Here is a 12563-nt window from a genome sequence, read left to right as displayed (position 1 = left end):
GAGAAGGGCAACACAATTAATAAGTGGGCTGGAGGACCTCCTTTATGAGGAACTATTCCAAACATTAAATTTACTCTCCTTAGAGAAGAGATGCTAAAGAAGGGATATAATGGCGATATACAAATATCTTAATGGTGATTCCAACATTGGGAGGAAACTATTCAGTCTCAGGTCACCCAAAAAGACATGTGGCCACTCAACAAAGTTGGACGAGAAGCGGTTTAACCTTAAACTGTGGTGGTTCTTAACCTTAAACTATGTGGTACTTTACTGTTATGCCCTGTACACACGGTCGGATTTTCCGACGCAAAAAGGGGCGATCGGAGCGTGTTGTCGGAAATTCCGACCGTGTGTGGGCTCCATCTGACTTTTTCCATCGGATTTTCCGACACACAAAGTTTGAGAGCAGGCTATAAAATTTTCCGACAGCAAAATCCGTTGTCGGAAATTCCGATCGTTTGTACACAAATCAGACGCACAAAGTGCCACGCATGCTCAGAATAAATTAAGAGACAAAAGCTATTGGCTACTGACCCGTTTATAGTCCCGACGTACGTGTTTTACGCCACCACGTTCAGAACGATCGGATTTTCCGACAACTTTGCCCGACCGTGTGTATGCAAGACAAGTTTGAGCCAACATCCGTCGGGAAAAAATCCATGGATTTTGTTGTCGGAATGTCCGATCAATGTCCGATCGTGTGTACGGGGCATTAGAGTGGTAAGGTTGTGGAACTCCCTTGCTTAATTGGTGGTTTAAGCAAAAAGTGTTGCTAATTTAAAAACTTTTGGATGGGCAAATTATTGAACACATTATTCATGGATATGGGAAGTGGTAGAGACATAAATATACACTCCCACACAGGTTGAACTAGATGCACTGGTGTCTTTATTCAGCATTACCATCTGTGAAATGATCAAGATATTGTGCAAACTGCTTTTCTGTGTGTTTTTTAGTGTCTAAGTGCGGAATCTGTATCTTTTGGGATTTCTAAGCGTTTAGAATAACTGTGCTGAGTGAATTACCAAGCTGGTGATTGATGACCTCTTATTTTGAAAATTCTTGTTCCCTGGCAGTCAAGCTTGCCTAGTAGCTTCAGTAGTTTCTGACTCACTGACCTATGACGAACATGCATACCAGGATATAAAGTGTCATATCTCACCTCTGTAACTTCAACTATGCTTCAACTATGCTCTGAGGCAGTAACTCGTGGAAAGTGCTGGCCACTTGGATTAGCATGGCAGCTTGCATTTTAGAATTCCATCAAGGCAGTCTACATGTTTCCTTTAATTAGAGTTTTCAATTAATAACTAATCCCTGGTTTATCATACTGTATGCTTTACTTTAGGGTTGTTGCTTACAAGGCATCTGCCAGTCATACAGATAAATGCAAAGAACAAGTGTCCATGAAGTTTACCTACCGTAAGAGATGTCTGTTTTTGGGTTGAAGGAATATATTTTTCATTTGGCACAGTGCAACTGTAGTCACCCAATTGTCCAGATAAATGCAGAACATTGCCCATGCAGCACAAAGCAACAAATATACTATAAAGGCTAAACTGGCTTATTCAGACAATTGGCCCCCATATTTTAAATGTACTATGCTGTTTGAAAAAAATACTGTTTAATGCAAATACCATCTTTGTAGACCTTTTCTGTCACCCAAGAAGCCTGACGGAAGTACTTCCAATGTTTACATTCTTGCGACCAGGCTTTTTTCCAGGATACAGCGGATGTTGGGGACTCGCCTCCAGCATGGCAGAAGTGAGCATGCTTCCTGGTTCAAAAGTCGTCTGTGTGTCGTTTGTGCACTCCCCTTATCTCAGAAGCTGCTGAGCTTCTGTGATGATGACTCAAGTAACCAACATCTGCTGTGTCCTGAAAATAAGCCAGGATGTAGGAATGTAAACTTTGAGGGTATTTAAGCCACGCTTCATGAATGACAGAAAAGGCCTACAGGTCTGACAATTACATTAAGCAATATTCCTATAAGTATAAGTGCTGGTGATTCTTTCCATGATAGTGCTGGGTGCCTAAACGGCCAATCACCAAGCACCAGTACTGTTGTTTGGGAAAATGGGGAGTCTTTGAGGTATCATTTCTTTATTGTTTCAATTTCCGATTTCTCTGAACCAGTTGGGATCTAAATTTGAAATTTTTCATACTTTCCAATAAGGTTTCGAAATATCCAGCCATTTTGTACAATGCATGCTCCTAGTTTGCTTATTTCTGGTATCCTTCATTGTCCTATATGATCCCTTTGATCAGTACAATATAATTTTGTTTTTATTATTTCTCATTTTTATTTTTCATTTTCCATTCATATTTTCACATTCCTTACTTCACCCATTTTTCACACAACTTTTATTTTTATACTTTTATTACTATCAATTTTTCAATTTCTCACATTTTATTTTGTTTTTGTATTAATATAACATTTCATTTTCTCATTACCTTATACACATTTTTCCATATGTACACGCAATTTAAGAAAAATTTTCTTTCTTTGTATTATTATTTACTACCTTCAATCACTCAACTTCAATCATTCATTTTTATTTTCATATATTTATTACATACTTTTTCACTTTTTTATTTTTTATTGATTATGTTCTACTTTTTATTTATTTTTGTATTTTTTTCTCCCTTGTTTTTAAATTTATTTTGTTCCATTCCCCCCTTTTTATTCTTCTACACATTTCTTTCATTAAAGTGTTACTAAACCCAGGACCCCGCATTCACTATATCTGGTCTTCCACAGTACACAGAACATGGAAATGCAATAATTTTAATAAATATAAACTGCTAAGTACCTTTTCTCATCAGCAGTATATAACAGTCTTGTGAATTCTATAATTGTCTGGTTAAAGCTTGTAGGAGGAGATTTCATTCTGCACTGATTGTCCTATGAGGATGCAGGACCCCTGACTCTCTATCTGGACAGTGCTGATTGGCCCTGTGTTGATCACATGCAATCTCCCAAGAAAAAACAACTCTCTAGCAATGCACACCAAACTGAGCATATGCAGCCTGTCTCCTGGCTCTGTATTATCAGGAAATATATTGGGGACAGTGGAAGGTGGAGAGGATCAGAAAAGACAGGATCAAACAGCCTTTTTACAAAATGCAGAGATTTAACTCTTTAGGTTCCATAGTGAGTATAACAAGCATGCTTTATTGCATATACAGACTGATTTTACTGTTGTGGGTTTAGTAACACTTTAACACAGCACACACACATTTCCACTTCCCCTTCACGGCCAATGGTGCTAATATAAGCTTCTGTCCTGCTCATATCCCTCACTTCTGTGACCAAACCCCGTCAGGCAGGGCAAACCAGAAGGCATGGCTGGAGTGGCACTGGCTGAGGCCACACATCTCGCTACACATCGACTAGTTTGAGCAGCGCTCCTTTATAATAAAGCCTGACACTTCAGGATGGGGAGTAGGTCACATGTTCCTTATGTTTACCCAGAAGTATGTTAGAGCAAACAGTCAATGGTGCATCAAGGTCACTAAAAAGAGGTAGTGGGAGCTGGCATTAACGTGAACCTGTTGCTTTGCCTTGAAAGGGCACAATACAGGTTCACATTAAATTCCTCTGTACGTTATTGATTGCGCACAGTGAAAAAATGTAAAAAAATTTCCCTTGTTTTACCTTACAAAATACACAATATAAACACGCACCTCTGCTTTCTCTTTTAGTGCATACTACAAGGAAACGCTGCTGAATGACATCAGAAAAGCTAGAGAAAAGTACCAAGGAGATGAACTTGCTAAAGAGCTGGCCCGTATAAAATTACGAATGGATAACACAGAAGTGCTGACTTCAGATATTGTAATCAACCTGCTCCTCTCATACCGAGACATCCAGGTTAGAGAGTCTGAAGGAAGATATTACGCTGTAAATCATAACAGTGCATATTTAATTACTTTACATGCTTTTACATGCTTACTAAGCTTCCCAACTTTCTTTCTGAGGAAACTGAGGTGTGCAAATTTATGATAATGAAGAAGATGCCTTTGCCAAAAATACTGTATGTGTAATGTCATACTAAAAATAATTATAGTGTGCAGATTACTGTTTTGCTTCATGTCTTTATATTATGCCTCCTGCAATTATGTTGTAAAATAGAGTTAGGTAGCTAAACTAACCAACTTGCATGCAATTTAATCTGATCAGAGCAGGTGCCATTTTTACTTTCTGGATTTGGTACAGACAAATACTGAGGTCTTCCGCTATCATTGAGCAATGTTAGACTTTTGGTGTGTCACAGCACCGTTAACCGCTTGCCTAAGTTCAGTATTTTTTTATTTTTCACACATTTTAAAATCTGCATTTTTTATTTGGAAAATTCTTTAGAACCCCTAAACATTATATATTTTCTGAAAACAGAGGCCCCGGAGAATAAAATGGTGGCTGTTTTTTTTTTTTTTATGTCACACGATATTTGCGCAGTCGTTTATCCAATGAAGTTTGGTGCACACAAACAAAACAAAATGCCCAATTTTTTAGTAAAATGTATAATATAATGTTGCTTTAAGTACATAGATACTAAACAGGTCAAGATTTAGAATGTTACATGCTTGTGAATTACGACAGACTACGGGAAACATAAAATTGTCCATAGGTGACATTTTAAAAGCCTTTAGAGGTTATCGGTTCAGAGATAAACATTAAATATGGCGCTAGCATCATTGCTCTCACTCTGACATTCATGGCGATACCTCACATGTGTGGTGCAATCATACATATGCGCACCAGATCTATGTGCGTAGTTGTATTTGCATGCGAGCATGGAAGAATGGGGGTGGGTTAACATTTTTTTATAACTTTTATTTTTTTTATTAAAAAATATTTTTTATACTTTTTCATTTTTTTTCACTGGTGAGCAAGCACCATGTGAAAGCTTTGGCCGGTGACAGGTATTCTTTAGTGAGACAACGGGGTCTATTAGAATTCTGATGCCTCTTCTGCTCTTCAAAGCATCTGATCAAACACAGATCGATTTGAACAGATGCTGTACTGGCTGGGAAATACAGCTCTGAAAATTGAAGTCATGGAATCCTTCTGGCTTCATACAGAGCGGTCTTGGGTTCCCTGGTGGAATGGGAGAGCCAGGGAACAGTGGCGGTTAAAAATGGGGCCCCTTTTCAAGAGCTGTAGAAGTTATCTGGTGGCTGTAAAGCCGCTTGGATCACTTTTACTAGAAAGTCGATTGCCAGATGAAAAAAATTATGCCAGGATCACTGCTGCAGCTGCAAACATGAAGATCCTGGTATTACATCAAAGATGCATGCGCACTGCACTCTTAATGGACAGCATGCCGTCCACTGAGAGAGCTGTGCCACGTCAGTGACTCCCGCGCATGCACAGTGACGTCATCGCAGCTTGGCCATTCAAATGGCCGGAGTCTGCGGACCCGGAAGGAAGACCAGGGGAAGAGGGAAACCCTGTCAGCGGTGACAGCGTGCCGCTGGAGGACTTAGTTTAAAGGTAAGTCTGTCATCGTGGGCTAGTATGCGATGCATACTAGCCCATTATGACAATATTCTGCAAAATATTTTTTTGCAATTTACTACTGCTTTAATCACTTGTTAAGCCATTTATAAATGACCAATGGACAGCAAAGGGTTAAAAAGCTGGTTATAAATTGATCAGAACAGGTGCTAGTTTTACTTTGCTTGCTAATTAAATATTTTTTTGTGAGCGTAAAAGAACCTACAAAATTATTGAAACAATATATAGTATATATGTTGGCTTTGCATACATTTTTCATTTTATGAAAATTGGACATTAAGAGGCATGGAACACAGCTTGATACTTTTTTCCCCCATCTCTTTCACCCGAGGTAGCTCAGAAATGGCCAAATTAGAAACATTGATTGTGACTTTGGCAGTCTATGCTAAAGTCCTATGATGTCAGTATGCAGGGAAATGCAACACTAATATTTTCTTTTTTACTATGGGATGTTCCTAATAAAATGTTTCCTGCCTATTCACTGCTGACAATTATGGTAATGTATGTATGTTTTGTTGTAGGTGAAGCTTATTTATTATTTCTAATATTTTTTGCTATTTGTCATATAAAATCAGAATGTATCCAGTTAGTGAGTGACCCAGTGCGATTTTAGATTAGCCTGAGTCTCCTGACTAAGGGGCATAAAGAAAGATTCTTATCCCCCTGAGCCCACACTGACCTAGGCCACGTAGAGACTTATGTCCTCACCTATAGATATAATGATAACGTATGAATAGAGTAAAAAAATTTACTCACATTTATAATTATAAATTTTCCTTTCTGTAAAAAAAAACATTAGAAAATGGTTATAGATAATTCCTTATTAAAACGTTTGTATTGGAAGATCTAAAAGTGGAAATGAGTGATGGTTGCTTTACGTGAGCCGGTGTATTCACAAGGGAAAATGTTTAATCTGCCTTAATTGCCTACTGGATTTCTAACAAATTATTGGCAAAAGAAAGAAACAAAACCTCAAAGCAGATAACAGTTGATGTAATCTAATTTAGAGAAAACACAGAAAATGAATCACGCTGCTGTATTCCTTCCATTAACAAAGACTGAAAGTAGATTGAGTCATGATAATACAATGGGGCATATTTATACAGATTGGGGGTAAAGTCACGTTTTCTATGCAATACTTTCAGTTTCTTTATTCCATCCTGTTGTTATAAAATAAATTAATTAAAATTATTTTGTAAAGCAAAATTACTACATTGTGTCTGCACAAACAGATGCAGCCTTGACACATTTAAAAAGATCTAAACACTTGAATGAAGTCCAAGGTGCCATAGCTTATTGTAGAGGGAAGAAACTAAGAAAATTAGGCTTAATGTACATGGGATGTTCTACAACCTCTCCTGAACGATTTAACTTGACAGATAGTAAACAACACTTTAAAACATCCGTTTTACCACGTTCACATGCCGCGTTTAGCCGTGTTTACATGCCGCGTTTAGCCGTGTTTGCGTTTAGAAGCGTTTTCTTCAAATAGTCAAAAATTAAAAACGCCTGTAAACAAAACTCGACTAAACATGAGTTATCGCGTTTACACGCGCTTACAAGCTGTTACAGGCGTTTGGCGTTTTAAATGCCTCTGAACATCTGTCTTAAATGCTTTACAAAAACTGCTTCTGAACTCAACTGCCTGGATAAGACTATAAATGACCCTGTGTACATGTACTGATAAGATAACATAGAGGAGAGTTCAGGGGCAGCTGAAAAAAACGCCCAACTGCTCCTAAGCATCCGTTTACCAGCAGCAGTGTACAGGCGGTCCCCGGGTTACGAACACAATAGGGACTGTAGGCTTGTTCTTAAGTGGAATCTGTGTGTAAGTCGGAACAGTGCATTTTTAAGTGTAACTTCAGCCTGTGCATGGATGTGGGATGTTCCGGGTGCTTCTGGGCATGCAGTTATGTTATCTGGGGCTCTTCTGGCCATGCAGTACATGTAGTACTGCAGAGTGGGATGTGTCTGGCGCTGCAAGATAGCTGCTCGGAGGTATCCAGGACCAGCGTGGAGCACAATCGGCTGGCATTGAGGTCTGTTCGTACGTAGGAGTCATTCGTAACTCGGGTGTTCTTAACTCGGGGACTGCCTGTACATGAAGCCTAAGACTAGACTTTATATTTTCCAACAGAACTGTTTTCTGGCAGCTTTTGGTTACTTCTATTTTTACATTATACTGGCTGCTAATTTATTAAAGGATCAGTCCTCCTACAAGTGACATATTTAGTGTTTGGTAGGCAGAAAGTTACATCTAGGTGTTCTTCTCACGAGTTGTCCAGTTTTGAGTCCTTAGGTCTACACACTCAGCATTCTATTTTGGGTAGAAGAAGATATTGAACCTGGGGGGAGATCTCAAAAAGTCAATATTTTTGTAAGATGCTCAGTCTGAATGGCCCAAATTTGGTCAAGATTGGATATTTGAGGTGACCATGGGTTCACTAGGACATTGAATCATTCTATGAATATTTTCTTGTGTATTGAAAAGATATTTGCTCCATGTAATGCTATGAGGATTTTGCTAGATGTGGCCTCTCTACCATTTGTATTTTTTCATTTCAGGATTATGATGCCATGGTCAGACTTGTGGAAACACTAGAAATGCTGCCCACCTGTGACTTGGCAGATCAGCATAATATAAAGTTTCATTATGCCTTTGCTCTCAATCGGTAAGATGTTTTTTCCTTTTTTTTTTTGCATGCATAACTGCAGCATTACAACTGCAGATTTATTGTAACTGAATTAAATTGAATCTGAAAAGCTATATGTACATTGTCAAGACTGTTCAGTAAGGCAGTGCAAAGCTCAGAGCTAAGACGTAGAATGCAGTATCCCATAGGGAGATCTTAGTTTCATAACATTAGGCAATGGGTTTTTAAACTTTGATAACTGTTTCTAGCTTACTAAATACATGTGGGTGTTGTGTTGTTTATTTAACCACTTGCCCCCAGGCCTATTCTGACACTTCTAACAAATGTGTAAAAACCACTTTTTTGCTAGAAAATCATTTAGAACCCCCAAACTCTATACTGTATATATTTTTCTAAGCAGAGGCTCTATGGAATAAAATGGTGGGTGTTGCAATTTTGTATGTCACATAGGGGTTGATTTACTAAAGGCAAAAAGACTGTGCACTCTGGAAAGTGCAGTTGCACACGGCAAGAGCAGTTGCTCCAGAGTTTAGTAAATTAGCAGAAGCTCTGCTGACTTTCATCAACCAATCATGTGCAAACAAAAATGCTGTTTTTTTTATTTCCCTTGCATGTGATTGGGTATTCTTTGCAAAGTGAAGCCTTACCTCATTTACTAAGCTCTGGAGCAACTGCACTTGCAGAGTGCAATTGCACTTTCCAAGGTGCACAGTCTATTGGCCTTTAGTAAATCAACCCCATGGTGTTTGCACAGCGGTTTTTGGGAAAAAAATACAATTACGTGAATTTTATTGCACAAAAACACAATATAATATCCAATTGTTTGGTACATATATACCTAACATGTCACGCTTTAAAGTGGTTGTAAACCCCCCCAAAAAAAACAAAAAAAAACTTGCAAGACAAAGGCATAATGAGCTAGTATGCATAGCATACTAGCTCACTATGAAATACTCACCTTAGATCGAAGCCCCCGCAGCGGTCCCGGCACACTGCTCTGCCTGGTGACATTTCTCCTGGAGTTATTTCCGGGCATTGCGGGCCCCAGCGCTGTGTGTGCCCGGAACTGCGATTGCGTCACTCTCGCGCATGCGCACGGGAGCTGCCGGTAACAGCACGTCAGCTGAAGCAACGGCACGCACGAGCCATTGCTTCAGTGCGCATGTGCCGAGGAATGTCGGCACATGCTGATACAGGGGATATCTCCTAAACCATGCAGGTTTAGGAGATATCTACTGTAGCTACAGGTAAGCCTTATTATAGCATATGTTGGTGCGCTTATTAAGCTCTCTCCATCTATTGAAGTAGTGCTTGTGTATAAATTCCTAAACCATAAAAAATGCCCTGATATCACAACCAGTAAAGTGAATAAGTGCAAATAAATATATCAATCAATAAAGTGAATAAATGCAAATAAATGCACCAAAAGACATATAGGGGAACGCATATCCCTAAATATATGTTGATGAAAGAAATAAAAAATAAAAATAAAAGAACAATAAATAGTGTCTGTATTAATCCAGCTGAAGTCTAAATGTCCAATCCAATGCCTTTAAAGAACTTGCTTGTATTTCAGTTAACACAGATCACAGTTGCATGATGAATTACATTTGCAAGGTGATTATTCACATAAAGATAAAAGAAAAAAACATCATTACACAGTGTTTTAAATTCTACAATTTAAATAGCAATCAGTGTAATACTTTCACATATTCGTAGTAGCTGAATCGCTTTTATTAAAATGGTCAGACAGCTTCACTGCTCATACAGCTATCGCTGTGTTTGCCGAAGACTGTGCGATGACGTCACTGACTCCTCCTCCCCACGCGTATCGTCACATGTCATGTGACTTTCTCTCCCTTGAGAAATGATGAAATCCTTGCCACTTCTAGTTTATGACATCACACAGTGGGATGCACAACATCAGTTCCTCTCACTGTGTCCCAGGAACCCGGATGCCACTGGGCACATCCTCACCTATCGCACGGGAGAGCCCGGTAAAGGTATTGGCAACCATGGGAGGGGAGTGGAACCCCCCTTCTGCCGCCTATAAAAGTAATCCAGTGACTTCATAGATACTAGGTTTACGTTTACATTGAAGGGAATCACAGGCCCTAAATGATATCTTGATCATTGCTGCAGCGATCACCGAGATAATCACCCTTCAAATCCAGTGACATACCAGTAGGCTACTGGATTGCAAGTGGCTAATAAGGTAGTATAAAATATAACGATAGTGTGCAAGCCATAGCAATCTAATGGATTTTAGTTTACTGCAGTTTGACTAGTAAAAATGAACAGAAGAAAAAGAGGGGTGCAAAAAAAACAGCTTCCTAGTGTAGTAAGCTTTTTTATTGTAGCAAGAATAGAAATATCATATATGCACTCACAAGATCAGGTGGAGTCATCAGCATGTAACTATATGGAGACAGTTTGCTGAAGCAAATGATCCTCAGGGTGGAGCTGCTGTGAGAATGACAGTCACTGCAAATGCAGAGGGAGCCACCAGTGTAGTTGCCGGAATAGGCACCTTCAAAACAAGTGAACGACCGGATCACCTCCTGCTTGTGTCCAAATCTCAAGGAATTGTGTGAAACCCATTTTGGGGAGAAGGTCCTGCCCCTCATCAATCTGCTTTTTCGCATGTGCCATAGGCAACTTTTTTCTGTGATTTGTAAAAACGGCACAGGTTGGCTCTTGGTACCGCATATTGAACAATGGCATTGCATCGTGCACTAAAGACTTGTCCGGGTCTTGTTTTATGAGAGGGGAAATATGAAGGTGGACAGTGTAGACTTGAACAGAGACAAGCAGGGGCAGAACCAAAGAAGGGCCCAGTCTTAATCAGAACTACTAATGTTGCGGAAGAAATTTTATTCATTGTAACTCCCAGAATGTGGCCACCAGGTTCACTCCATGGGAGGCGATAACTGCCACAGGTGCCAAGTAAAGCAAGCAGGCCTGGGTTTGCCACAAAACAGCAGAAACCTAGTTGAAGTACCAAAATGAGTGATAAAAACTTTTTGGGGTCCAGAGCCTTGATGACTCATCACCAAGCACAAACTGGGTCAAGAGAAGTAGTAGGTGAACTGGGAATACTGGGAGTATGCTATAGGCCCCCTAACCTGAGGGAGGAAGTGGAGACGGATCTCCTATCACAAATTGGATTAGCAGCAAGAATGGGAAGTGTTATCATAATGGGGGATTTTAATTATCCAGAAATAGACTGGGCGAAGGGAACCGCGCATTCATTTAAGGCTCGCCAGTTCCTTAATGTCTTGCAGGACAATTTTATGGGTCAGATGGTAGACGCACCAACTAGAAATAAAACATTACTGGATCTACTGATTACCAACAATACAGACCTGATCACGGATGTGGAAATACGGGCAATTTAGGTAACAGCGATCACAGGTCAATTAGTTTCAGTATAAATCACACAAATAGGAAACATAAAGGGAATACAAAGACACTGAATTTCAAAAGAGCCAACTTCCCTAAACTACAAACCTTGCTAAAAGGCATAAATTTGGATAAAATATTAGGAACAAAGAATACGGAGGAGAGATGGGTTTGCTTTAAGAGCATATTAAATAAGGGCATTAGCCAATGTATCCCATTGGGTAATAAATTTAAAAGAGCGAACAAAAATCCTGGATGGCTTAACTCCAATGTAAAAATGCATATAAAAGCAAAGGAGAGGGCCTTCAAAAAATACAAGGTTGAGGGATCATCCTCAGCATTCAGACTTTATAAAGAATGCAACAAGAAATGTAAGGGTGCAATTAGGACGGCTAAGATAGAACATGAAAGACACATAGCGGAGGAGAGCAAAAAAAATCCCAAGAAATTCTTTAAGTATGTAAACTGTAAAAAAGGGAGGGCAGACCATATTGGCCCCATAAAGAATGAGGAAGGACATCTGGTTACAAAGGATGGGGAGATGGCGAAGGTATTGGATTTATTCTTCTCCTCAGTCTTCACGAGTGAATTGGGGGGCTTCAGTAACCAAAACTGCAGTGTTTATCCTCATGACACACAGGAAGCACCTCCATGGTTAACAGAGGACAGAATTAAAATTAGACTTGAGAAACTTAACATTAATAAATCACCGGGACCAGATGGCTTGCATCCGAGGGTACTTGGGGAACTCAGTCAAGTGATTGCCAGACCGTTGTTCCTAATTTTTACGGATAGTCTACTGACTGGAATGGTACCAGCTGATTGGAGAAAAGCCAATGTAGCACCAATATATAAAAAGGGCCCAAAATACATCCCTGGGAATTACAGACCAGTTAGCCTAACATCAATAGTATGTAAACTCTTGGAGAGGATGATAAGGGACTATATACAAGATTTTAGTAATAAGAACAGTATCATTAGCA

At 39.4% G+C, this 12563-nt stretch overlaps 1 protein-coding gene across 1 annotated transcript in view; it reads left to right on the top strand.

Moving 5' to 3' along the window:
* Positions 1 to 12563, top strand: part of MAP3K15 (mitogen-activated protein kinase kinase kinase 15) — a 268377-nt gene that overhangs the window by 115773 nt on the left and 140041 nt on the right. Inside the window, exons 5-6 of the mRNA XM_073616468.1 lie at positions 3706 to 3874; positions 8090 to 8196. Coding sequence (XP_073472569.1) covers positions 3706 to 3874; positions 8090 to 8196 — 276 coding nt within the window. The remainder of the gene's footprint in view (positions 1 to 3705; positions 3875 to 8089; positions 8197 to 12563) is intronic.

Source organism: Aquarana catesbeiana, linkage group LG02, assembly GCF_042186555.1.
Source record: "Aquarana catesbeiana isolate 2022-GZ linkage group LG02, ASM4218655v1, whole genome shotgun sequence".
Classification (NCBI taxonomy): domain Eukaryota; kingdom Metazoa; phylum Chordata; class Amphibia; order Anura; family Ranidae; genus Aquarana; species Aquarana catesbeiana.
This window is presented reverse-complemented; position numbering and strand designations above follow the sequence as displayed.